Source organism: Salmo salar, chromosome 16, assembly GCF_965601325.2.
Source record: "Salmo salar chromosome 16, fSalSal1, whole genome shotgun sequence".
Classification (NCBI taxonomy): Eukaryota; Metazoa; Chordata; class Actinopteri; order Salmoniformes; family Salmonidae; genus Salmo; species Salmo salar.
The window spans coordinates 41,098,108-41,125,590 of record NC_138306.1 but is presented as its reverse complement, the minus strand read 5'-3'; the positions used below and the strand labels follow the sequence as shown (position 1 = coordinate 41,125,590).

General features: G+C 42.3%; 4 protein-coding genes across 5 annotated transcripts; 1 reads left to right on the top strand and 3 right to left on the bottom strand.

The window, feature by feature from the left end:
• Window positions 1-3,626: 3,626 nt before the first annotated feature.
• On the top strand, window positions 3,627-6,298 carry LOC106573573 (ras-related protein Rab-11B). Its single transcript, XM_014148723.3, has 5 exons — window positions 3,627-3,803; window positions 5,129-5,324; window positions 5,472-5,665; window positions 5,781-5,861; window positions 5,980-6,298. The coding sequence occupies exons 1-5, from the start codon at window positions 3,764-3,766 to the stop codon at window positions 6,120-6,122; spliced, it is 654 nt and encodes a 217-aa protein (XP_014004198.2). The 5' UTR covers window positions 3,627-3,763; the 3' UTR covers window positions 6,123-6,298.
• Window positions 6,299-7,902: 1,604 nt separating this feature from the next.
• LOC106573574 (E3 ubiquitin-protein ligase MARCHF2) lies at window positions 7,903-19,313 on the bottom strand. 2 transcript variants are annotated; one of them, XM_045697240.2, is made up of 6 exons: window positions 18,952-19,313; window positions 14,259-14,528; window positions 13,796-14,000; window positions 13,053-13,262; window positions 12,764-12,930; window positions 7,903-11,547 (listed from the first exon to the last, which is right to left on the bottom strand). In XM_045697240.2, the coding sequence occupies exons 2-5, from the start codon at window positions 14,432-14,434 to the stop codon at window positions 12,772-12,774; spliced, it is 750 nt and encodes a 249-aa protein (XP_045553196.1). In that variant the 5' UTR covers window positions 14,435-14,528; window positions 18,952-19,313; the 3' UTR covers window positions 7,903-11,547; window positions 12,764-12,771. The 2 variants fall into 2 exon arrangements, with proteins under 2 accessions (XP_045553196.1, XP_014004200.1); XM_014148725.3 differs by lacking the exon at window positions 7,903-11,547 and having other exon boundaries at window positions 11,976-12,930; window positions 13,805-14,000; window positions 18,952-19,305.
• Window positions 19,314-21,484: 2,171 nt separating this feature from the next.
• LOC106573575 (ras-related protein Rab-11B) lies at window positions 21,485-23,703 on the bottom strand. Its single transcript, XM_014148726.3, has 5 exons — window positions 23,536-23,703; window positions 22,588-22,783; window positions 22,247-22,440; window positions 22,052-22,132; window positions 21,485-21,907 (listed from the first exon to the last, which is right to left on the bottom strand). Exons 1-5 carry the CDS (start codon window positions 23,573-23,575, stop codon window positions 21,765-21,767), a joined length of 654 nt encoding a protein of 217 aa, XP_014004201.1. The 5' UTR covers window positions 23,576-23,703; the 3' UTR covers window positions 21,485-21,764.
• A 241-nt stretch (window positions 23,704-23,944) lies between these two features.
• LOC123727826 (uncharacterized) lies at window positions 23,945-27,162 on the bottom strand. The gene is made up of 5 exons (XM_045697239.2): window positions 27,151-27,162; window positions 26,028-27,057; window positions 25,179-25,491; window positions 24,524-24,910; window positions 23,945-24,150 (listed from the first exon to the last, which is right to left on the bottom strand). Exons 1-2 carry the CDS (start codon window positions 27,160-27,162, stop codon window positions 26,245-26,247), a joined length of 825 nt encoding a protein of 274 aa, XP_045553195.2. The 3' UTR covers window positions 23,945-24,150; window positions 24,524-24,910; window positions 25,179-25,491; window positions 26,028-26,244.
• Window positions 27,163-27,483: the final 321 nt, after the last annotated feature.

Genomic DNA, 27,483 nt, shown 5'->3' with positions numbered 1-27,483 from the left:
ACATTCTCCTCTTCTGTCTCTGCTGCTAAAGCCACTTTCTACCACTCTAAATTCCAAGCATCTGCCTCTAACCCTAGGAAGCTCTTTGCTACCTTCTCCTCCCTCCTGAATCCTCCTCCCCCTCCCCCCCCCCTCCTCCCTCTCTGCGGATGACTTCGTCAACCATTTTGAAAAGAAGGTTGACGATATCCGATCCTCGTTTGCTAAGTCAAACGACACCGCTGGTCCTGCTCACACTGCCCTACCCTGTGCTTTGACCTCTTTCTCCCCTCTCTCTCCAGATGAAATCTCGCGTCTTGTGACGGCCGGCCGCCCAACAACCTGCCCACTTGACCCTATCCCCTCCTCTCTTCTCCAGACCATTTCCGGAGACCTTCTCCCCTTCCTCACCTCGCTCATCAACTCATCCTTGACCGCTGGCTACGTCCCTTCCGTCTTCAAGAGAGCGAGAGTTGCACCCCTTCTGAAAAAACCTACACTCGATCCCTCCGATGACAACAACTACAGACCAGTATCCCTTCTTTCTTTTCTCTCCAAAACTCTTGAATGTGCCGTCCTTGGCCAGCTCTCCTGCTATCTCTCTCAGAATGACCTTCTTGATCCTAATCAGTCAGGTTTCAAGACTGGGCATTCAACTGAGACTGCTCTTCTCTGTGTCACGGAGGCTCTCCGCACTGCTAAAGCTAACTCTCTCTCCTCTGCTCTCATCCTTCTAGACCTATCTGCTGCCTTTGATACTGTGAACCATCAGATCCTCCTCTCCACCCTCTCCGAGTTGGGCATCTCCGGCGCGGCCCACGCTTGGATTGCGTCCTACCTGACAGGTCGCTCCTACCAGGTGGCGTGGCGAGAATCTGTCTCCGCACCATGCGCTCTCACCACTGGTGTCCCCCAGGGCTCTGTTCTAGGCCCTCTCCTATTCTCGCTATACACCAAGTCACTTGGCTCTGTCATATCCTCACATGGTCTCTCCTATCATTGCTATGCAGACGACACACAATTAATCTTCTCCTTTCCCCCTTCTGATAACCAGGCGGCGAATCGCATCTCTGCATGTCTGTCAGACATATCATTGTGGATGACGGATCACCACCTCAAGCTGAACCTCGGCAAGACGGAGCTGCTCTTCCTCCTGGGGAAGGACTGCCCGTTCCATGATCTCGCCATCACGGTTGACAACTCCCTTGTGTCCTCCTCCCAGAGTGCTAAAAACCTTGGCGTGATCCTGGACAACACCCTGTCGTTCTCCACTAACATCAAGGCGGTGACCCGATCCTGTAGGTTCATGCTCTACAACATTCACAGAGTACGACCCTGCCTCACACAGGAAGCGGCGCAGGTCCTAATCCAGGCACTTGTCATCTCCCGTCTGGATTACTGCAACTCGCTGTTGGCTGGGCTCCCTGCCTGTGCCATTAAACCCCTACAACTCATCCAGAACGCCGCAGCCCGTCTGGTGTTCAACCTTCCCAAGTTCTCTCACGTCACCCCGCTCCTCCGCTCTCTCCACTGGCTTCCAGTTGAAGCTCGCATCCGCTACAAGACCATGGTGATTGCCTACGGAGCTGTGAAGGGAACGGCACCTCCATACCTTCAGGCTCTGATCAGGCCCTCACCCAAACAAGGGTACTGCGTTCATCCACCTCTGGCCTGCTGGCCCCCCTACCTCTGAGGAAGCACAGTTCCCGCTCAGCCCAGTCAAAACTGTTCGCTGCTCTGGCACCCCAATGGTGGAACAAGCTCCCTCACGACGTCAGGACAGCGGAGTCAATCACCACCTTCCGGAGACACCTGAAACCCCACCTCTTTAAGGAATACCTAGGATAGGATAAAGTAATCCCCCCCCCTTAAAATATTTAGATGCACTATTGTAAAGTGGTTGTTCCACTGGATATCATGAGGTGAATGCACCAATTTGTAAGTCGCTCTGGATAAGAGCGTCTGCTAAATGACTTAAATGTAAATGTAAATGTAATTAAATCCAAGGGTTCAAATACTTTTTCCAATCGCCACTGTGAATGTTTACACGGTGTATTCAATAAAGACATGAACAATTATAATTGTTTGTGTGTTATTTAAGCAGACTATATGTCTATTGTTGTGATTTAGATGAAGATCAGATAACATTTTATGACCAATTTATGCAGAAATCCAGGTAATTCTAAAGGGTTGACATACTTTTCCCCCCCACTGTACATATTTCCCTTGCATATTACATAATTTATGCAGCAGCATAATGTTACAAGACATTTTTGGACTCACCTTTTGCTGTGCTCACTTAAACAGAAAGGTGGCGCGCCGGTCCTTTGTCGGCAAATTTTGTCATCAATGTCTGGCATTCTCTGGAACCACACAGCCACTCCTCTGAATAGCAAGCTAGTGGTTGCTTTGCAATGCTTGCAGTTAGCCACTGATTCCTTCCAAACCACTCATTGTTGAATTTGCAATTTCCAACTTGTTGTGTAATGTTAATGTCCAATAGCCGATGAGCACCGATACGTTTTATCTATAATTTCTCTTCATTATTTCTCTTCATATGACAAGCATTAAAAAGGATTTGCCAGTAGATTGTCAACATGATTCATGATGATGACTGCTAGCTTGCTAGCTAAGATTTTGAAAGTAAGACGTTGACATGATCAGTCCAATCAAAGCTACTGTACATATAACGTGATTTGATGTCATTTTATCTGTGGCCAATGACCTTGAGCCTTCTTGTAAGGGCTCTTCTAATGTAACTCTATGGCAGGACCCGAAGGGCTTAAATGTTTGATGTCTACTCTTACTAAGGACTTACACTTGGCCTGTGATATAGTGTCCCCATGAGTGACAGAACACTGAGCCAATTATGGCGCAATGCTCCTATTTTCTGCTGGCTTGCCCCACCACCACAGAAAGCACTGAGCTAGGCTGAAACACCTGCATTTTGGAGCTGCCTTACTCAAGAAAACAAAAAAGAGACCATGTTTGTATGCAGCTTTATTAACTCTCCACTATATGCATGTCAATTTCTCCTGGCTCAAAGTGGAGGAGATTGACTTAATCCTTACGTGTTTTTGTAAGAAGTGTTGACAAGCTGAATGCACCGAGCTGTCTGTTTAAACTACTAGCACACAGCTCGGACACCCATGCATACCCCACAAGACATGCCACCAGAGGTCTCTTCAAAATCCCATAAGTCCGGAACAGACTATGGGAGGTGCACAGCACTACATAGAGCCATGACTACATGGAACTATATTCCACATCAGGTAACTGATGCAAGCAGTAGAATCAGATTTAAAACACGGATAAAAATACACCTTATGGACCAGCGTGTACTGTGAAGAGACACACATGGGAGCTAGCACACGCACTCTACCCACGTACATTGTGGTATTGTTGTATGGTAGTATCATGCATTTTGTGTTGTTGATATGTAGCAGTGTAGTGATGTTATATGATGTACTGTTTTATATTTTGTGTAATGTAAGTGTCTTGATGCGTTTGGACCCCAGGAAGAGTAGGCATTTGCTAATGGGGATCCCTAATAAAATAAAAATACAATTACTGTAATGAATGTCATGAATATTGTACAGTTTACATGGGCGCCAGTGAACTCCTCCCCTTCTGCAGAGTCAGGAAGATTCCGTGTTCCTGCGGTCAGTCAGGGACTGAAAGACCAGCGCATTGTCTCACGCATTGGGTTATAGAGAAAACACTGCAACTAACTTCAGACCAAGAATATATCGCAATTAAATCGGAATTTGACTATTTCTAAGACATGGGCAACAGAGATGATGAATACGATTTCTTGTTCAAAGGTAAAATATCCATCTAGCTGTAGCCAGCTACCTCTTGGTGGTAGCTACAACAAATATGATATGTGTCTCATTCTGTCAATTATGAAGGTACCGTGTGAAGCTCTCACAATGTATTTCATTCTAACAGATCGCTTTAGAATGTACAGATAGATTGGAATTGATGGGCTCCATCTGATCTGGTGGCTTGCTAAATATAATGCTGAGTATAATGGGTTTGTCGCATTGTGTTGAGCAATGCATAGCTCTAACTTAGCTAACAACAGAGGTTTTCTTAGGTTGCTTTATAACACCAATACCATCATCCTCAAAGGGCCTGGTTTATAGCCAGCAATATGTCGGGTTTTATCAAATTAATATAGCTAGGAGGATCCTTCAAACAAGTTTACCAAAGGGTCAAATCTGAAATGATTCACAGTCATTTTTAATTAGTTGTAGCCTACAATTAGCCTGCTATAATTCATAGGTAGACCTAATACACATATAGAATTAGCCTAATATACATACTCAATCATAAACAGTTGTTTACATTATAATGTGACTTACTTTATGATCAATAATAGCTGAACATGCCCATAAAATACTGTCCTAATTGTATCAGATAAGAATGGGATAATGAGCAGGAAGGAAGTTCCCAGTGGGTCACCCTCTTGATAGTCTGACGCTCTGACCATTCCATAATCTATTCCACTCAACATAGCACAAAATCTTACAGATATCAATTTATAACCCTACTGATGAGCTACTGTTAGATGTTGTGTTTCAAATCAATCCCACAGAAGCACACCTCACCCGTTACCCAATCTATTTTAGTATACAGCAGTCTATAAAATATATTCCAAATGACACTTCAAACATAACAGAAAATGTGAAAAAGGGTCAGTGTGAGAACAAAGAGGATTTCCAAGGGAGAATGACTGAAGGAGACAATAGGAAGAGAGGCCCTCTGAAAAGTGTCAACTCAGGGTTCCCAGCAGGAGCAGGTTCTCAGCTTCCTGCACCATGACTCCAGAAGGACAAAGTTCAGATCCTTTTCCCCCTCTGAAGAGGCAGAGCAGCACTTTGTACTCATATAACCACTTTATTTCTGAGTGTTTTTCTGTTGTCTCAGTCTTCAGCAGTATTCAATCAATGAAAATATTGTCTTTCCAAAGCTTTAAAAAAAAGTCAGACATGCAAACCTCATAGGTTATGATAAGTAATCTACTTGGTATACCTGTAATTGGTTTACTGTACTATATGCGATCTCATATTTTTGACTACTGAACTGCACAACAATGGCAGCCTGTCATTGCAGTGCTAATGTTGTCTGTGTGTTTTGTTGCCAGTGGTGCTGATCGGAGACTCTGGTGTGGGGAAGAGTAACCTGCTGTCCCGTTTCACACGGAATGAGTTCAACCTGGAGAGCAAAAGCACCATTGGTGTGGAGTTTGCCACCCGCAGCATTCAGGTGGATGGCAAGACAATAAAGGCCCAGATCTGGGATACAGCTGGACAGGAGCGTTACAGAGCCATCACTTCAGCGTGAGTGGAGGAGGGTGCTTGTCTTCCTGTAACCTGCCCTTTACGGAACCAAAGTATTTGGATAGTGTTGAAACCATCCTGAAAAAATGCTTCTGTCTGAATCGCACAACCTCTGACATCCTGTTCTCCTTGCTCTGTCCCAATCAGGTACTACCGGGGGGCAGTGGGGGCTCTCCTAGTGTATGACATCGCCAAGCATCTGACCTATGAAAATGTGGAGCGCTGGCTGAAGGAGCTCCGGGATCATGCTGATAACAACATCGTTATCATGCTGGTGGGCAACAAGAGTGACCTGCGCCACCTCAGGGCAGTGCCCACAGACGAGGCTCGTGCTTTTGCAGGTAAACAACCACTGCAACAATACCACTGGAGATGACAGCTCACTCTGGGGACAGAGATGGTTAAGAAGCCACCCATGTTTGTCTCAATACAATCTTTTCTATTTTTCTCCCTCAGAGAAGAATACCCTATCATTTATTGAAACATCAGCTTTGGATTCCACTAATGTGGAAGAGGCATTCAAGAACATCCTCACAGGTAAGAAGAGGGATCCACGACACACCTCACATTACTGGAAACTAGCTACCGGTAGTCTATAAATGATGTATTATTGGCACATTTTCTTTTCAGTAACTGTCTCTTCCTTTTCCTACAGAAATCTACAGAATCGTATCACAAAAGCAGATAGCTGACAGATCAGCACATGACGAGTCTCCAGGCAACAATGTAGTGGACATCAGTGTCCCCCCCACCACCGATGGGCAAAAAAACAAACTACCGTGCTGTCAAAGCCTGTGACCCCCTTCACCCAACCTCCCTCCACTTCCACCATCACTCTGTCTTATCCTGTACCGCCCATTCTGTCTTTGTTCCCATATGTGACGACGCCCTGCTTTCCCCTCCCTGTCTGTATACAAAACATCCTTTTTATTACATTCTGTCATGAAGTGAAACTTAAAAAAACCTTTCTGTCACTTTGTCAGTCATTCATGGATTCAATGTTGAGGTTCCTGCATTGTAGGAACAGGGCAGTTTTATTTGAAATGGATTGAGCTATACAGGTGTAGGATCTTAATTTGACTTATATTGTCACAGAAAAATAATGTTTAGTCCATAATCTGGTCTAAAGTAGCCTACATGAAAAGTGCAATACTGTTAATACAACCGTGTGTTAGTGTGGGTTTTCAGTGAATTTATGTAAATCACAAAGCTTTTTTCCTGCGATGCAGTAAAATTCTCAGCAACAAAAGAGTGATCAAATTAAGATCCTACACATGTACTTGAAGTGCTATAGAGCAGGGTTTCCCAAACTCGGTCCTGAGGTCCCCCCTGGGTGCAAGTTTACTTTTTTGCCCTAGGACTACACAGCTGATTGAAATAACTAACTCATCATCAAGCTTTTGGTAAAAACCAAAACGTGCACCCAGAGGAGGAGGGGGCCCCCCATGACTGAGTTTGGGAAACCCTGCTATAGTGTGCTGGACTAGTATATTTGAACAATGACCACTAGATGGTGCTGTGTATATAGCCACTCACAGTTGCTCATGAATAAGGCAGTATTATTAAATTGGTATATGTATGCATTTGTCTTTTAAGTGGCTCTTATTTTTCACCCAGGCAGTTATCATGCCCACAATTAACCTTATTGTGTATTTATTCAAATATATTTGTCTCACCTTTTCATTGTTTTATTTTCCATAAGCACTGTAAGACTTTTCAATAAACTCCTTTAAACACAGTAATACGTAAGTAATTCATTCATCATTAACATATATAACTTATCAGTGCACTACACAGTATTGGAATTGAAATTGCTCAACCTTAGATGTATGTGGGTAGAATATGTGAGATGTCTCCTGTGTACCTGTTCTGAGGTTATGGGGGCTTGCTGTGGTAGAGGCAGGGGTCTAGAAAGATTGTTCTTGCCCAGCCCTGTTCCTCTGACCTAGGACCCTGTTCCTCTGACCTAGGACCCTGTTCCTCTGACCTAGGACAGCACCACACCCCATGAGAGCTAGCCTAGTGGTGCAGAATGTGGTGCTGAATCAGCATATGGAAAATATTTCACCAGTGTTTATTCTAAGCCTCATATAGGTGTATCTGCCAGTCATTGGGTGTGAGTGAGACATTCTTTAGGTCCAGGAACTGTTACATTCAATATGTCCCCCCTCCCATTAGTTGTTTAGTTCGGTGTAGCCAAGAGAATATAGGCCAGTGGTGGAAAATAATTATTGCATGACATGACCCTCTCATCTTTGGTGCTCTATTTTAAATGGATTTAGAAACAAGCCTAATCTTAAATGGAGATGATGGGTTTTATAAGTTGAGAATGTAACCAGTAAGTTGAGACATTTTGACATTTAATACATTACATTGTGTTGATGGGTCCACTCCCATCTTGTTGAAAGGTGAGTGACTGAAAACTACTATTAAGGCCAAGCAACATTTTGTAAAAAATTATATTTTTGACCAAATGTGTTAAGTGATACAGATAACCGTAAAGTCTGAAAGAACATTCAATAAGGAGCCAGTGTAGTACATGCAAGAGTCCGCATCATTAAGAAAACAAAAGGAGTGATTGATGTTTATCCATACTGTAGCTTCGCTTTTTATTTGCTTTGCACACTTTCTTGGCTGATTGCAAGCAGCAACATATTTTGGGTTTAGACATCATTCTTTTTCCACTGCACAACATAAACATTATAGTTAAAGCTGGAATCCTTAATGGTGGAACTGCCACGTCTGTTTGCGATATTACAACAACAAAAAACAAACACTGTTTTTTCCCCAACAGACATCATTGCACCTGCGATAGAAGAGCATCATTTGTTTTACCATGCTGTGGGACGCTCCTCACCTTCTGCGGATTCCATCTCTAAGAGTGATAAAAACCCTGTGCTTAATGAATAATTGAACATAAATTACAATTGATACACATCAGTATGTTAAAAACAGTGGCAAAATTAACAAGAGATTAAAACATTATCAAACAAAAACAAGTCTACAAATCTGGTATGTTGCTCCTTCTACATACAAGCATGAGAATGCCCAGGAATCTTTGTTGCGTCCTCAAATCAAAAACAAAATCTGAGGAGCATTATCCAAACACCAGAAATTGGAAAATTGTACTATATCAGTAATGCTTTTAAATCCCTTTCAAAGTCGGTGTTAGAAGACTATAGAAACAACCAAATTGTATTGATTTCCATGATAGTTTTGTGAAGTGCCATTCGACATATAAAAGAAGAATCAATGCATATTTGGAGAAAAGAACCTGTTTGAGTTAACGGTTATATAAACGCTGGAGTAATGTGGCAAGTATGTCTCTGAGCTGCCTTCAAAGGAAGCAGTGTTGCATATTGTTGGCAACTCACAGACTCACATAGCAAAAGAAAACATCCTATCGTGGCCCTCTCAGACTGCACAAGTGAGTAAACGGCTATGATCCTTCATATGCACTAGCTTCTACATTATATTTCTGATATCATTACGTATTGTTAAGGTTATAGGTAAGAATTGCATTGTAAAGTTATCAAATTGCACACTTGCTCTAACTACACCCTACATTGCAAAGTCTCCATAGCTCCCAACATGTCAGGTAGAGGCAAAAGCACCAATCAGAGACAGCATGTGACAGGGCAGTGGCCCATCACTGACAATGCAGATAAGAACTCTCTCCATGCTGAAAGATCCTGAAAGCTGTTCCACTCCACAACACACATTGACATACAGGAAAATAACCTCCTACTAAGCTCTAGTATTATTATATAACAACAAATATATTTTCCAGACAAGAGGATTCCTTTAGAGTTCAAATCAACACTTTACAACAACATAAAAATGGAGGATACTTTATTTAAAAAAGGGGTCTCCCAACAGGACACCACTGAGCTAGTCTGACTAGTGTCTGTCTATGCAAAGCCCTTCAGGTGATAAACCCTCAGTCAAATGTATGCATGAAGCCTACAGGTACTGGAAGAGTTGAACCTGTACCTACAAAATAAGCAATACACAGGAGTATGATTGCCATGAAGGGATTATAACAAATAATACTATCACAGAAATAAATGAGCGTCAAATCTAGGCCTAGGTTTTTGGCTTCTGTGGACCATAATTTGAGCTTTCTACTGAGGAGGCTATTTGCATTCAGTCTCTCTTCTATTCAGGCCTGTTAACATTCAGGGTCAATACTTTTACGTTCAACCATGGACGACACTATGATTAACAATATATATATATATACACACAAATATGCAGAAATTAAGCTGGGCTAAAACAGAGGGGGTTCTGAAGCGACCATACAGTGTACAAGGAAGAAAGTAAAATATACAAAACTGAACAAAGAAGAACTCAAACCAAACACCCATACACAGTTGAAGTGGGAAGTTTACATACACCTTAGCCAAATACATTTAAACTCAGTTTTTCACAATTCCTGACATTTAATCCTAGTAAAAATTCCCTGTCTTAGGTCAGTTAGGATCACCACTTTATTTTAAGAATGTGAAATGTCAGAATAATAGTAGGGAGAATGATTTATTTCAGCTTTTATTTCTTTCATCACATTCCCAGTGGGTCAGAAGTTAACATACACTCAATTAGTATTTGGTAGCATTGCCTTTAAATTGTTCAAGTTGTGTCAAACGTTTCGAGTAGCCTTCCACAAGCTTCCCACAATAAGTTGGGTGAATTTTGGCCCATTCCTCTTGACAGAGCTGGTGTAACTGAGTCAGGTTTGTAGGCCTCCTTGCTAGCATACGCTTTTTCAGTTCTGCCCACAAATTTTCGATAGGATTGAGGTCAGGGCTTTGTGATGGCCACTCCAATACCTTGACTTTGTTGTCCTTAAGCCATTTTGCCACAACTTTGGAAGTATGCTTGGGGTCATTGTCCATTTGGAAGACCCATTTGCGACCAAGCTTTAACTTCCTGACTGATGTCTTGAGATGTTGCTTCAATATATCCATATAATTTTCCTACCTCATGATGCCATCTATTTTGTGAAGTGCACCAGTCCCTCCTGGAGCAAAGTACCCCCACAACATGATGCTGCCACCCCCGTGCTTCACGGTTGGGATGGTGTTCTTCGGCTTGCAAGCCTCCCCCGTTTAGCTCCAAACATAACGATGGTCATTATGGCCAAACAGTTATAATTTTGTTTCATCAGACCAGAGGACATTTCTCCAAAAAGAACGATCTTTGTCCCCATGTGCAGTTGCAAACCGTAGTCTGGCTTTTTTATGGCGGTTTTGGAGCAGTGGCTTCTTCCTTCCTGAGCGGCCTTTCAGGTTATGTTGATATAGGACTAGTTTTACTGTGGATATAGATACTTTTGTACCTGTTTCCTCCAGCATCTTCACAAAATCCTTTGCTGTTGTTCTGGGATTGATTTGACCTTTTCGCACCAAAGTACGTTCATCTCTAGGAGACAGAACGCGTCTCCTTCCTGAGCGGTATGACAGCTGTGTGGTCCCATGGTGTTTATACTTGCGTACTATTGTTTGTACAGATGAATGTGGGACCTTCAGGCGTTTGGAAATTGTTACCAAGGATGAACCAGACTTGTGGAGGTCTACAATTCTTTTCTGAGGTCTTGGCTGATTTCTTTTGATTTTCCCAAGTAAAGAAGCACTGAGTTTGAAGGTAGGCCTTGAAATACATCCATTGGTACACCTCCAATTGACTCAAATCATGTCAATTAGCCTGTCAGAAGCTTCTAAAGCCATGACATCATTTTCTGGAATTTTCCAAGCTGTATAAAAGGCACAGTCAACTTAGTGTATGTACACTTCTGACCCACTGGAATTGTGATACAGTGAATTATATGTGAAATAATCTGTCTGTAAACAATTGTTGGAAAAATTCCTTGTGTCATGCACAAAGTAGATGTCCTAAATGACTTGCCAAAACTATAGTTTGTTAACAAGAAATTTGCGGAGTGGTTGAAAAACGAGTTTTAATGACTCCGACCTAAGTGTATGTAAACTTACGACTTCAACTGTATATTCATGAAAAGATCCAAACAGATGATAGTAACATGGCCAGCCCTATAAATCAGTGTTTTTGCATATCTCTCTTGTCCAGAGGTCAACTCATGCATTTTAAAGCTGTGGTAGATGGGTGAGAACAATGCCTACACTGGTCTTGCTCCACACACTGGGTTCTACTGTCAAGGTACAGTTGGCATCTGTAGACGTCTGAGACTAGACGTCAGTCTGGTCGCCTGCATATCAGAAAGGGAATACAACTGCTACAAAACATGAAGTAACATCAATTAACCAATCTATGCTCTTGCTGCATGTGATTACTAGCAAATGTTATGACTACACAAAAAAAACCACATAATATTTAAAAGCATTTCATTGGTCTATCGTCGTAGGAGAGCAATGTACTAGCTATTGAAGAGTGATCTTGACCTGCGCTATTCTAACATTGTCCTGGAAAAGTAAGACTTACTTTCCGTCAACCACAAAAAGTTGTAACTTCATGTTGGTGGAATATACATTTCCATAAAGTTATTTTTTCTCTCATCTGATAGTATGAGAGACCTCTATACTCTAGGGAGGAAACCCAGTTCAACATATTAACTAGTAACACCAGATTAATGGGAGCTCAACTAACCTCTCGTACAATCCCCCACAGTAACCCCCCCCCCCCCCAAAAAACCTATACCAAAAATAAAAAAGTAACAGTACATGCATGCAAAACTGTGCATGTTGGTAGCAGTCTCATCACGTACTGTGAGAGGAAACCGTGTCCAGTGTTTTATTACACAATCTCCATCTTTATGAACAAAATTCCTGCTCACACCAAGGGGGAAAACAGATGGAGTTGAATTGAAGGGAGTCAACTGGCTTGCGTAGAAATGTCATAAGCATCTATAATCCCCCCCAGTCTAATAGCCTGTGGCTGGTTAACAGGAATCAAAGCTTTAAGCTTTTTACTTCTACACTCAGTGGTTAAGGAACCAACCGCTGGATGGCTCGCCTTAGATCAGCGTCAACGATCCATGCTACCCTTTTAGAGACGGCTGTGAAGGAAATTAGGGAGGAGAAAGTGGGAATTGTCCAAATAAACAGTAGAGGGTTTGGTCTTAAAGCTTCAGCAGACATCTCCACTGAGCATCTGTCCAATGAATCCTAGGTCGTCCCTTTGCAGGGCACAGCGGAGACCCATCCAATCAACTGCCCTTTTCCAAACCTTCAGAAACACCATACTGCACGGTAATCACTGGTCTCTAACCTACTGGTTTCTTTACCAGATCACAAAAAAACACCATCAGAGGCTCAGACGACAAAATAAAAAAGAAGTGCTGACGATGATGACACACATAGGTAAAAAGGATTTAAATAGAAAAAGAGCTTGGGCTCTGGTTGGAGACGTGCTTTTTCATTGAGAACCTCCAGCACCCAAAGAACACCAACTTCAAACTTTCCCACCTTTGACCTCATACTATAGTCTCGTCTGCCGTCTTTTTCAGCAGCTTGGTGGAGAGCAAGGAATGCTGGTTAGAATGCCGCCCCTTTGCGTCGGGAAGGAGGAGGCGTACTTTCTGATGGGTTCGTCTCCACTCAGAGTAGAGCTGACAGTGGTAGCGGAATGATACCTGCAGGATAGAAGGGTAGAGAAGAGGATAGACTAGAGAATATTGGTGTTCATCCAAGCTATAAACAAAGTTAAGGTTAGGATTTGGGGAGGGCAGCTGATCCTAGATCTGTGCTTACTTACCAGAGTCCAGAGGACGTAGATTGTGAAAAGAGCGATGGTGAGGGCAATGAGGCCCAAGGCCTCCAGTCTGCTGTTGAAGTGCAGGTGGTCTTGGGCTCCCCTCAGACACAGCCAGCCAGAGATGGCTGCCAGGGGCGTGATTAATAGGAAGCACACCATGTCACAGAACAATGTGCGTTTCTCGTTACGAGGGCCCGGGTCCCGCAGCCACTGTGGAAAGAGAAGCGAGGACAGAGAAGAAAGAGAAAAATGTACTGAGCCTACATGAGCACTGAGTATGCACATGCACTATAGCCAAAACAGGGGACACTGGAGGACTCTGCTTTTCTTCTTATTCAGGGTTTGATTTATTGAGATACCCATTAGTAGATCAAGGGTTAAACTTCCTGGGTTTCTTCATCAGTCATTACATAAACACATGATGGCACATAACAAAAAAAGAACAAAAAATACCTAACCCTCCCAAACTACATTTCTGTTGGCATATTCAGGATGTAATATGCATGAGTAATACACAACTAAGTCAACAGAGCTGCGTGCTGGTGACCCATGAACAGGGCCAGAAATTCTATTTCAACACATAAGTATTGCAGCTACCTACAAACACAATTTTTGCATTGAGGAATCTACGTAAGCAGAAAGAGAAAAAAAAGTGAATCATGCTCATGTGTTTTGACATAACATAAGCACAACCACACACACAGAGGCAGGCAGAGGAGAACAGACAAGCTAAAGGCATTGACCTTTGTTACCTCTGTGAGGGGCTTGGGCCTGCGCTCAATGGTGAACTCTGTGTGGCACAGCTCACAGTAGCTGGTGTTGGAGGAGGAGAGCCACTTCTCCAGGCAGCTCTTGTGCACCGTGCCCAGAGTCCCTGTGCAGTTGCAGGGGGACAGAAGCCCCTCGCCGTTGGCCCCCTCGTGGCAGATCCGGCAGATTGGCCCATCACTGGAGGAAACAGGAAGAGAGAGGTCCTGAACAGAGTACTCTGACTGGGTTAACTTACTACAGCCTGCCGGATGCCACTTGGACTAACATGTCACAGTCTTAACAGCTAAGCTAATTCTCGCATACTCGCATACACTTTCACGAGTTCGAGATATGACTAGGATCACTACTATAAAAGCCTGTTGGAAAGCCCTGAATATCTCATAAATGCTTAACTCTGAAAGTAAGAATGAGTTCAGGAGTTTTCAGCCATAGTACCTCTGTGTGCTCAAAGGTTTGATGACGGTAGAGAGCAGCCGCCCATCTTTGGCTGTGACCTGGGTGACATACTGCGCTCTGCAGTTATCCGACTCCTCCACGCTTTTGGAAAGCCCAGCGTTGCCAGTGCAGTCGCACAGGGAGCCCGGGAGGTGGCAACAATCACCCGTCGTCATGGTTACACCGCCCAGGGGTCAAGAGTCAGGGGTCAAAGGGATTATGGGGGGAGCAGACTCAGCTCCCTCAGGTCAGAGCAGTTAGGCCCAATGGCTGAAGAGCGATAGGATGGAGTTAGGACCTCATTCACCATACAATACACTACTGGTTACTTTACAGAACTTATTATGAGACAAACAGTGAGAGTTATAATATATACACTACCGGTCCAAAGTTTCAGAACACCTACTCCTTCAACGGTTTTTCTTTATTTTGACTCTTTTATACATTGTAGAATAATAGTGAAGACATCAAAACTATGAAATAACACGTATGGAATCATGTAGTAACCAAAAAAGTGTTAAACAAATCAAAATATGTTTTATATTTGAGATTCTTCAAATAGCCACCCTTTGCCTTGATGACTGCTTTGCACACGCTTGGCATTCTCTCAACCAGCTTCACCTGGAATGCTTTTCCAACAGTCTTGAAAGAGTTCCCACATATACTGAGCACTTGTTGCCTGCTTTTCCTATAACTCTGCGGTCCGACTCATCCCAAACCATCACAATTTGGTTGAGGTCGGGAGATTGTGGAGGCCAGGTCATCTGATGCAGCACTCCATCACTCTCCTTCTTGATCAAATATACCTTACACAGCCTGGAGGTGTGTTGAATCATTGTCCTGTTGAAAAACAAATGATAGTCCCACTAAGCCCAAACCAGATGGGGCGGAAGGTAACCAATTGGTTAGAGCATTGGACTAGTAACCAAAAGGTTGCTAAATCGAATCCCTGAGCTGACAAGGGAAAAAAATCTGTTGTTCTGCCCCTGAACAAGGCAGTTAACCCACTGTTCCTAGGCCGTCATTGAAAATAAGAATTTGTTCTTAACTGACTTGCCTAGTTAAAAAGGTCAAATTAAATACTTTTTATTTTTTTATTGTATGTTTAAATGCTGAGGTAGCCATCCTGGTTAAGTGTGCTTTGAATTGTAAATAAATCAGACAGTGTCACCAGCAAAGCACCCCCACACCATAACATGCTTTCCTCCTCCATGCTTTACAGTGGGAAATACACATGTGGAGATCATCCGTTCACACACACCGCGTCTCACAAAGACACAGCGGTTGGAACCAAAAATCTCAAAATTTGGACTCCAGACCAAAGGACAGATTTCCACCGGTCAAATGTCCATCGCTCGTGTTTCTTGGCCCAAGCAAGTCTCTTCTTCTTATTGGTGTCGTTTAGTAGTGGTTTCTTTGCAGCAATTCGATCATGAAGGCCTGATTCACACAGTCTCCTCTGAACAGTTGATGTTGAGATGTGTCTGTTACTTGAACTCTGTGAAGCATTTATTTGGGCTGCAATTTCTGAGGCTGGTAACTCTAATGAACGTATCCTTTGCAGCAGAGGTAACTCTAGGTCTTCCTTTCCTGTGGTGGTCCTCATGAGAACCAGTCTCAACATAGCGCTTGATGGTTTTTGCAACTGCACTTGAATAAACTTTTAAAGTTCTTCAAATGTTCCGTATTGACTGACCTTCATGTCGTAAAGTAATGATGGACTGTCGTTTCTCTTTGCTTACTTGAGCTGTTTTTGCCATAATACGGACTTGGTATTTTACCAAATAGGGCCATCTTGTGTATACCATCCCTACCTTGTCACAACACAAGAAATTCCACAAATGAACTTTTAACAAGGCACACCTGTTATTTGAAATGCATTCTAGGTGACTACCTCATGAAGCTGGTTGAGAGAATGCCAAGAGTGTGCAAAGCTGTCATCAAGGCAAAGGGTGGCACCTGTTACTTTGAAGAACCTCAAATATAAAATATATTTTGATTTGTTTAAAACGTTTTTGGTTACTACATGATTCCATGTGTTATTTCATAGTTTAAATGTCTTCACTATTATTCTACAATGTAGAAAATAGTAAAAATAAAGAAAAAGCCTTGAATGAGTAGGTGTCCTAAAACTTTTGAACGGTAGTGTAGAATAATAATTTTCTTTGATCAACATTAGAACACTGAGCTGTATGAGGTCTAAATGATGGCAACATGAAATAGAATCTAAAAAAAATTCAAAACAGTGATAATTTGTATTGAATATAGGGGGAAAAATAATGATCTTCTTGTCTGAAAATCCAGTTGAGCCAATTTGCCAAAACTCAACACAACTACTTCTAAAGGGCAACCTCTGTATGAGCAGCAGGGCACAAGAGAGTGATAAACAGCTGTCATCATACAGTGCATTCAGAAAGTATTCAGACCTCTTCCACTTTTTTCACATTTTGTTACGTTACAGACTTATTCTAAAATGGATTAAATAAAACAAATTTACTCATCAATCTACACACAATAACCCATAATGACAAAGCAAAAATGTTTGCAAATGTATTAAAAATAAAAAACAGAAATACCTTATTTTTTTAAGTATTAAGAACCTTTGCTATGAGATTCGAAATTACATTTACGTCATTTAGCAGACGCTCTTATGCAGAGCGACTTACAAATTGGTGCATTCACCTTATGATATCCAGTGGAAAAACCACTTTACAATAGTACATCTATATCTTTTGGGGGGGGGGGGGGGGTTAGAAGGATTACTTTATCCTATCCCAGGTATTCCTTAAAGAGGTGGGGTTTCAGGTGTCTCCGGAAGGTGGTGATTGACTCCGCTGTCCTGGGGTCGTGAGGGAGCTTGTTCCACCATTGGGGTGCCAGAGCAGCGAACAGTTTTGACTGGGCTAAGCGGGAACTGTGCTTCCGCAGAGGTAGGGAGGCGAGCAGGCCAGAGGTGGATGAACGCAGTGCCCTTCTTTGGGTGTAGGGACTGATCAGAGCCTAAAGGTACGGAGGTGCCATTCCCCTCACAGCTCCGTAGGCAAGCACCATGGTCTTGTAGCATGGTGCATCCTGTTTCCATTGATCATCCTTGAGATGTTTCTACAACTTCATTGGAGTCCACCTGTGGTAAATTCAATTGATTGGACATGATTTGGAAAGGCACACACCTGTCTATACAAAGTTCCACAGTTGAGAGTGCATGTCAGAGCAAAAACCAAGCCATAAGGTTGAAGGACTTGTCAAATCTGGGGAAGGGTACCAAAGAAAATGTCTGCAGTGTCCAAGGTCCCCAAGAACAACGTGGCCTCCATCAGTCTTCAACGGAAGAAGTTTGGAACCACCAAGACTCTTCCTAGAGCTGGCTGCCTGGCCAAACTGAGCAATTGGGGGAGAAGGGCCTTGGTCAGGGAGGTGACCAAGAACCCAATGGTCACTCTGAAAGAGCTCCAGAGTTCCTCTGTGGAGATGGGAGAACCTTCCAGAAGAACAACCATCTCTGCAGCCCTCCACCAATCAGGCCTTTATGGTAGAGTGGCCAGGCAGAAGCCACTCTTCAGTAAAAGGCACATAACAGCCCGCTTGGAGTTTGCCAAAAGGCACCTAAAGGACTCTCAGACCATGAGAAACAGGACAAGCCTCTGAATGTCCTTGAGTGGCCAAGCCAGAGCCTGGATGAGAACCCAATCGAACATCTCTGGAGAGACCTAAAAACAGCAGTGCAGCGACACTCCCCATCCAACCAGACAGAGCTTGAGAGGATCTGCAGAGAAGAACGGGAGAAACTCCCCAAATACAGGTGTGCCAAGCTTGTAATGTCATAACCAAGAAGACTCTGGGCTGTAATCGCTGCCAAAAGTGCTTCAATAGTACTAGGTTTTGAATATTTATGTAAATGTGATCAGTTTAATTTTTATTTATTTAATACATTAGCAAACATTTCTAAACCTGTTTTTTTGCTTTGTCATTATGGGATATTGTGTGTAGATTCTTTCATCAATTTTAGAGTAAGGCTGTAACGTGGAAAAAGTCAAGGGGTCTGAGTACTTTCCAAATGCACTGTAGATATCCTCACCCAAATAGGCTCACTGTCTGTATGGGATGAGTCTTTAAGAAATGCACTGACATGACCAAATAGTTTTTTTTTTTTTACCATTTGAATTTATACTGTTGATATCAAAGCCAACATTAAAAGCTCGAAGACCATTGCATTTTTATTGGACAATCAAAATACAATAGACACCATTGTCTAACTCAAAATCTAACAAATAGAAATCAATTTTTTTTGTAAATATCAGGATAAATAATCCTGATCTGATACATTAATTAGTGTTTACTACAAGCAAACCGAGCTAGGTACATAATGCTTGGTGTCGAATCCCGACAACACTCAAATAGACACAAACCCCCGACAGGACACATCTGGATAATTTGGTCAACCAGCTGTTTAACTTGCTACAGTAGCTTGCTAGCGCAATATAGACCACACTAGATACCATACTGCTTGCTACATGGAAAATTACGATTATGATTGCATGTGTTCACATCAGTATCGTTGATTTAAGCTAATGCCTTATAACGTTACTATGAAAATTGTATAACGTTAGTCGACTAGCTTTATCATGTTAGCTAGCCAGTTAGCTATTTATGTTAGCCAGCCGAACGAGACGATAGAAAAAAATGTATTACTCACAGCATTCCTCCTTTTTTCATTTTAACAGGTAATATGTGGCGTTGTCAATATATAAAATACTCATTGATAATTCCTTTCAGCTAGTTAAGTATATATGCCAGTTATCGTCTAGCTGACAGACGACAACAATAGCATTTTCTTTGGTAGCCTCCTCACGGTCGTCACACAGCCACAAAGTCATAAACCCCGCCTATTCTACCATTTTTTTTCTTAAAATCAGATTTTAAACCTAAGCTTAACCACACTGATAAACGTATGCCTAATCCTAACCTTAAATTAAACATATTTTAGTTCTGAATTTTTAAAATATAGCCCATTTTGACTTTATGACTGTGGTAACTAGTAGAAACCGTCCACCGACGGCGTTTCCGCTCAACATACGGGGTGCGTTTGTAAATAAACTTTGGAGTGCCAGAGAGTGCTATGGGCGTTCAGGGCGGGAGTGTGGTTGATCCGAGCGTCCTGACCTCAACGGCAGTCAAGCACCCAAGCGAACTGGCAAGCTACTTCCAGACACAATTTTACTCCCCTTAGCAGAGCTGGTTAGGGTGTTTTCATGTGATCTAGAGCGTTGGTAACTGTAACTGTGCTACTGGCAACAATTTAATTACGCTTTTTTGCCTACGTTTACCGGCCATATTCTGCCTAGTTAAAGGTTAAATAAAAAAATTATTCAACTAGTGTTGAGCGTTTGTAAATTCATTAGTTATTCAGCACTCTGGCACACAGACGAGTGCTCTGAAATCGGCGTAGATAACCCGAGCGAATTTACGAACGCACCCTTAGTTCCCTTGCTCGCCAATTTGGCCTGTTTTCTGCTCCCGATTGATAGGCTACAAAATGTAAAATATAGAAAAATATCTCACCCATTTCTATGTGAAATAAAACAGATTGATGTACAGTTTTGTTCCATATGGAAGGGACCTTTATTTTGTCAAATATACATTAACACCAGAAGCAAGCACATATTTTGTATGGCAATGTAGGCCAACCCACGTTGAAATCACCACGAACAAAAAGCGACGTAGCTATATTTACATAGTGGATTTAATAAAATTAACACCTTTAAAAGACCTGCTGGAATTCAGTATGTCTTGCTTGTATTAGAGTAGTTGAATGTGTGGTATCATTCATGTGCATAAATCATGGAAAAACATTTAAATAAAAAACTATTTGGAATGATTAACTAAAATTAATTACTATAAAAGCTAATCAGGCATATCGTACAAAAATAAAATTTCACATTGACATTTTATCAAAGTTGCCCAATATCTAATGAACACTTTTCTGGTGAGCATATACAGTAAAGGTAAAGTCCTCAAACAAGTCTGTTGCATAAGGCTACCATTACATTTCAGTGCACTATTATTTTTGGCATCCGTGCATTCAATTCTTAAATCTGTAAATAAGTCTCAATTTGCTCTATAAAGTTGGATTTGAGATGATATTGGTCCTCCTACTGGTAGGAGATATGTAAACGTATTTCTGTATCAAGCATTCAATGGTATACTATACAGACGCCACTAGAAATTATGCAGGACATTTTCAGCACTTAATTACAAGACTTGAGAGGAGAGTTATTTTTGTTCAAAGAAAATGTCTGCCAACATGACATGAATTTGGTTTATTTCCATTTCAGTGTTCCTTGATGAGAAGGCAGATAAACCGATATGTTTAATTTAAAAGTTGGATGTGACATAAAATTACATGTAACCACATTCCAAAAAGGCAATGCTACTAGAAAGGCTAGATAACGCATTATAGCCAACCATACAAAGGCAACCTTTTCATAAATTCCACTGTCAACTCAATTTGACACCTTCCTGGTTTGACTAGAGAGAAGCAATGAGAGCATCCTCCACCCTAGATATTGCAATGTTTTATTAGAACCCCCCACCCAAACAAACCAAGCTAAGTGTTGGGATTTAAAGATGTTAGTCATTCAGAATTAGTTTACATGGCGAGTTCCATTGAAATGATCGGCAGGACAACCTTCATATTCACTTTTGCTTTCAATTGTAGTCTGACTACTGGATCAGGTCATAGTATAATCTAATGACAGAGAAAACAGTGGCTACAGCTAACAGTGAAATAAAGCACATGAAACAATTGGTAAATCCAATCTTGACCAATGTGCCTCTCTGCAAGTTTACCTTTTAGATTATTTCAGATTGAAATTGATTTCTGCCACACTTTGGTATATCTGTGAACCACAGGCTTAACAAAATTGCACAATTATCTGAAATGCATCAGATCAGCCAAACTTTGACACTACCCACATCCCTGTTCTTGCTCCTTTCATGCCACACTCAAGACAGGGACTGAGGACAGCAACCAGAAGCTTGTTTTATCTAAAAGGGATAGAGCTTGTCAAAATGTACTTTTCATAACAGGTTAGGAGAATTGGGTTAAGGTTTAAGGAAAAGGGTTAGATAAAATGCTAAATATTTCAACCTTTGATGTCAATTGACACAAGCTGTAGCTTATCTAGATATGACCCAGAAGCTCAGGACAATCTGATCCCTCACCATTCCTTCTATAGGATTGGGTCACATGATCAGAGCCTGAATACAAAATCCCCCCCCCAAAAGAAAAAAATCCTATCACTTGGTAAAAGACAAGTTGAGGTTAGAGGATAGCATACAGACAAACAACAAACACGAGAAAAGTGAAAAAGGAATGTTATCTAGAAAGTCAAAGTTTCTAGGAGACTTCTAAAACACATGGAAGAAGAGAGAGCAACAGCCCAACACCCAGGAGAAAAGCAGAGATGAAGAGAGTGAGGAGTGGAGGTGGGACAGTGGTATTGAGGGTCACAGGCTTTGACAGCACGGTAGTTTGTTTTTTTGCCCATCGGTGGTGGGGGGGACACTGATGTCCACTACATTGTTGCCTGGAGACTCGTCATGTGCTGATCTGTCAGCTATCTGCTTTTGTGATACGATTCGGTGGATTTCTGTGAAAAAAAAAAGGAAGTTTCCGTTACTCATTAAATACTGACCTAATACAGAACTCACTGCATTCATGCGTTAGAAATCACACAATTTGACTTGAAACTAACTAATGTAAATAGTCTTGTATGGTGACTCCTGTCGCTTACCTGTGAGGATATTCTTGAATGCCTCTTCCACATTAGTGGAATCCAAAGCTGATGTTTCAATAAATGATAGGGTATTCTTCTCTGAGGGAGAAAAATAGAAAGATTGAGTTGAGACAAACATGGGTGGCTTCTTAACCATCTCTGTCCCCAGAGTGAGCTGTCATCTCCAGTGGTATTGTTGCAGTGGTTGTTTACCTGCAAAAGCACAAGCCTCGTCTGTGGGCACTGCCCTGAGGTGGCGCAGGTCACTCTTGTTGCCCACCAGCATGATAACGATGTTGTTATCAGCATGATCCCGGAGCTCCTTCAGCCAGCGCTCCACATTTTCATAGGTCAGATGCTTGGCGATGTCATACACTAGGAGAGCCCCCACTGCCCCCCGGTAGTACCTGATTGGGACAGAGCAAGGAGAACAGGATGTCAGAGGTTGTGCGATTCAGACAGAAGCATTTTTTCAGGATGGTTTCAACACTATCCAAATACTTTGGTTCCGTAAAGGGCAGGTTACAGGAAGACAAGCACCCTCCTCCACTCACGCTGAAGTGATGGCTCTGTAACGCTCCTGTCCAGCTGTATCCCAGATCTGGGCCTTTATTGTCTTGCCATCCACCTGAATGCTGCGGGTGGCAAACTCCACACCAATGGTGCTTTTGCTCTCCAGGTTGAACTCATTCCGTGTGAAACGGGACAGCAGGTTACTCTTCCCCACACCAGAGTCTCCGATCAGCACCACTGGCAACAAAATACAAAAAACATAAGCACTGCCTTCTCACAGTGGAAAAGATGAGGGTTCAGCAGTGACTAGTACAGGATACAGTTGTTTAGATTCAACAATGTCTAAATGATGCCCAAAACTACTGAGTATGTTTCTCCTTGTAGCTTTCCTGATGATTGGTGCTGATACTTAGGCAAAGTTATTTGTATGACAAAACATTTTATATCTAAGACAGAGAAGTCGTCAGTCATAATTGTTATTCATGTCAGACAAGTGGTGACCAAGCTAACATTGCAGACAGTTTCTTGTACAATCTTTGGTTAGCTGGTGGTAATGTATAGCCAAGTTAGCACAGTGCCAGCAGTGGCTTTGGCTAACATCATCCCAGCTGATTGTCAGACATTACATTAGCTAGCTAGTTAATTAATTAATTAGTTAGCCATTTGTTATCCACTCCAGTATATTAAAACTAACAATCTACAAAACGTTTAAAAGTAGTTAGCTTAGTGACTTTTTCTTCACATTGTCTGAGTGTAGCTAGCTAGTAAACTAAATAGTGATGAGACGTTTAGCAAGTTACCTATTAGGCCGCAGATAACCGCTTATTTGATAGCTAACAGGTTACCTAGTTGGCTATCAGCTAGCTAGTTTGGCTAACGTGAACGTTAGCTAGCTGGGGAGACTTCCTCTCCTTTCAACTTCAACTAACGTTACTGCGAAAACATGTACATGTAAACTTTGACTACAACACATGTGGGGCGCGTCTTACCTTTGAAAAGATAGTCGTATTCGTCGTCTCGGGTTCCCATTTTGAAGATTTCCCACTTTATGAAAGTACTTTACTACCAAACAGAGCCTCCTAAATCTGTCTCAACCACTGCTCCGATCGGCAGTAAAACAGCCTCCAAAGTGAATATGCACATGAGCTGAGGGACAACTGCTTTGACCAATTAGAGGTGTATCTCTGTTAATTGATAGATACATTGACAAGTAATATCCTTCTCCATTTAATATTGACCAATGGCCATAGGTAGGGCCGTGATCAGAGAAAATCTGATAGCTTCCCATCATAGGTATTTATGAAGTCTACCTTCTAAAAAATGTGGATTGAGCAATAATCTTTTCCACCATGTGAGTATTTCTCCCATTTGATGGTTTATGAAGGAGAGCTTATTATTGAAAATACAAACTAACAAAAATGGACTCGAATCAATTATTTATTTGCCATGAAATCATTCTGATTATTTTAACAATTCTCATATTCTCAGGTACTTAAAAATTATGGGATTTCCCTCAGTTGTACAGTAATTCAGTGGTCCCAAATATTTTAGCTGCTGTTGCTATGACGTCCGAAGTAAACCCTTGATATTCTTCTGGAATTCAACTAAGAGAAACAAACAAATTCATAACTTACAATTTAGTGAAGAGTTCAGTTCATAGCTAGTCTAACATTATTAATCAAATAATTTGGTCGAACAAAAAACAGAACAAGAAAGGGGAAATATTGGCCTACTTCTGTCATAATGAAGGCTCTAAGCTTTGATTGTGTCAAAGGCAGAAAGCAAAACAACAACAGGATATGATGCCATACAATTAGTAAAATATTCCTATTTGTAACTCAATAGTCTCTTTTATAATTTGGTGAAATGTTGTCCTATTAAAAAGTTCCATTGTTTTTCAGGGCCTTTCTACAAAGATGGTCAATGGACATCTACGTACTATTTTCTTTGTGATAGCTTTACATGATTGCTTTTTACCTGACTGGAGGTTCTTCAGTCTTTTTTGGACTGTTAGTAAATGCTGCATGCCTTCAGAATCCTTCAACCCACAATGGGCACTAGGCCCAAGCTTTTTCTCCCAGCCTACATATTGCCTGTGAATAAAAGAACACAAAACAATACATACATGAAAATAAAAGATCTGGGCTAAATTATGAAATCTATGCCAAGATGCTGATTAGATTATCCATTGGGATATGGAGAAGCAGGTCTCGTAGAGAGGTTCCTCTGAGGCATCGTCACAGCAGAAGGGGAATGAGGGGAGGGTGATGCTCCACTTCTCCATGCTACTGCTCTATATTGGTCCCTCTCATCACCTTCTTCTTCCAGCAGCTAGTGACTCTGCAGAGAATCTAAACTGTCCAACTGCAGAAAAGAGGAACATAAAGCCAACAACTCAGTCTATTGTAATAATGATGCATAAATGCTCTGTTGCTTGTGTTTTGTGAAACCTCAGCTGTGCTTCTTCATGAGAACGGTCTACTGCAGCTAAGGGAGCCTAACAAGACTAGTAGCAATACATTGAACATTGATCATTTTTAGTCTGAGTAACAGTGCCGTGAGCAAAATATACCAATGTGTACTGGTCATCAATTGTACATGATTTACAATAAAACAAAAGGATGAGTCTCACCAGTTTTTCTGCCTTTTTCTCCTATTCCTTGCTCTTGTCTAACACCTGCATCCAGTCTTGCCTCCTCTGGTCATCTCTCCCAGCCTCCTTCTCCAGGACAGAGTGCCGTTTGGTTCTCAGGTTGAAGAACCCCTCCTTCAGGCCACCCATGTGGGGGGTGAAGTACTGCAGTCCCTTCTCCAGGCCACAGACCAGTCTGCACCTCAGAAGGTCTGCCTTTAGGTGGCGCTGTACATCTGCCAGGTCCTTCTGACGCATCCTCAGGCTATTCAGGGCAAACTCCCTCTCCTCAATTTGTGTTCTCAGCTTCTTTCTGTCAGAGTGGAGAGAGAGGGGATATAAGGGAGTTATATCATGTACAATCAGGGGCGGCAGGTAGCCTAGTCGTTGGAGCATTGGACTTGTAACCGAAAGGTTGCGAGATTGAATCCCTGAGCGGACAAGGTAAAAATCTGTCGTTCTGCCCCTGAACAAGGCAGTTAACCCACTGTTCCTAGGCCGTCATTGAAAATAAGAATCTTTTCTTAACTGACTTGCCTAGTTAAATAAATGTACATATTTTTTATTTTTTATCATTGGCTAGGGTCACTGTTGTATTTTCATTGTTTTAATCTGTTTTTATTTGTATCAATAAAGGAAAGTGTGTGTGTGTTTATTTTAACCTGAGATCCTTGATAGTGTCTTGCAGCTCTTTCTCATATCTAACGGATCTCTCAAGCTCCTTGTTTGCCTTTGACTGCTCCTCCAGCAATTGAGTGTTCAAGGCAACAACTAACAAAGCCAACATGAAACCAGGATTATACAGTGAAAGGGAAACATCTGATATAATCTTCAACATTATTCACTCACTCTGGCTGTGCTGCTCTTGCTCTGTTGAAGACAATTTCTTTGTAGCTCTGTTCAGTTTCTGTTGAAGCTTCCCCACCTCTCACATGCCCAGACTCAGTCTTGTCCAGTGCATCCTGCAGAATCTCCACTTTCTCCCTGGCACTCTGAAGACCCATCTGCAGGTCCGGCACTATGCTGTGGTGCTTCTCCTCAGAAACCCTTGATCCTCTCCTCCGTCTCATCTTTGCATTTCTCCAGACTGCTGCTGGGCCTTGGCTGCCCTGATCCGCCTCTCACTGACCCCCAGGGCCTCCTGTAAGGACTGGGTCTTCTCCTCTAAAGATCTGAGAGCCTCCTTCAGGACTTTAGCCTTCTCATCTGTAGCCTTGAGCCAATGTTTTGTTGACTGGAGATTTTCCTCTGAGGAGTTGAGGCTCTGCTGTAGGGACTGGGCTCTCTCTGAGGCCCCCTGGTTGTGTTGGAGGGATAAGACCTTCTCCTCTGAAAACTTCAGGCTCTGCTGCAGGAGAGAGACCTTTTCCTCAGACTTCCAGTTATTGTGCTGAAGGAACTCAACTTTCTTTTCTGAAGCGCTAAGGTTCTGGCTGAGGGTCTGGGTGTTCTTCTCAAAGGAAGCCAGGTTCTGTTGCAGAGACTGGGTCCTCTCTTGGGAGTTCCCAAGGATTTTCTGCAGACTTTGGCCTCTCTTCTCAGACTCCTCCAGGTCTTGCTGAAGGGACTGGAGCCTCTTGTTAGAGACCCAGAGGATTTTCTGCACACTCTGAGTCCTCTCATTGGAGCCCATGAGATTGTGCTGCAAATACAGGACCTGTCCCTCAAAGTGTACCTTGTCCTCAGACAGCCTGAGGTTCTGCTGGAATGTGAGCTTGGAGCTCTTGTTCTCCTGCTCAGCAGAATGGAGGGACAGGTGGAGGCTCTTGATCAAAGTCTCTTGTCGGCTCTTGGTATCTCTGAGCTCCAATTTTATGGCATCGTTCTCAGAGAGTAGGAATGTACGGTCGGATGAGATCAGGTAGCTCTGCACGTCATCCTTCAGTCAAACACAGCACAGAGAATAAATACAGGATGGTCACATATGACTATGAATATTATCCTAGAGCAGGGATCATCAACTAGATTCAACTGCGGGACACATTTTGTTTTTAAAGCTGATTTCCTGGTGTTTTTTTACAGTCTTTTATGTCCAACAATTTCTTATTTTGCTCAGAAAACTTGGCTGGCCAAATAAAACCACGCTGCCAGCTGGGGAACCTTGTCCTATAGCCTTACATCATAGGGCGGCGCACAATTGGCCCAGCGTCATCCGGGTTAGGGTTTGGCCAGGGTAGGCCGTCATTGTAAATAACAATTTGTTCTAAACTGACTTGCCTAGTTAAATAAAGGTTAAATAAAGTAAATTAAAACACCATCAAAAACCACAGTCCTAAATCAAAAAGGGAAACACTTCAGTACCTAC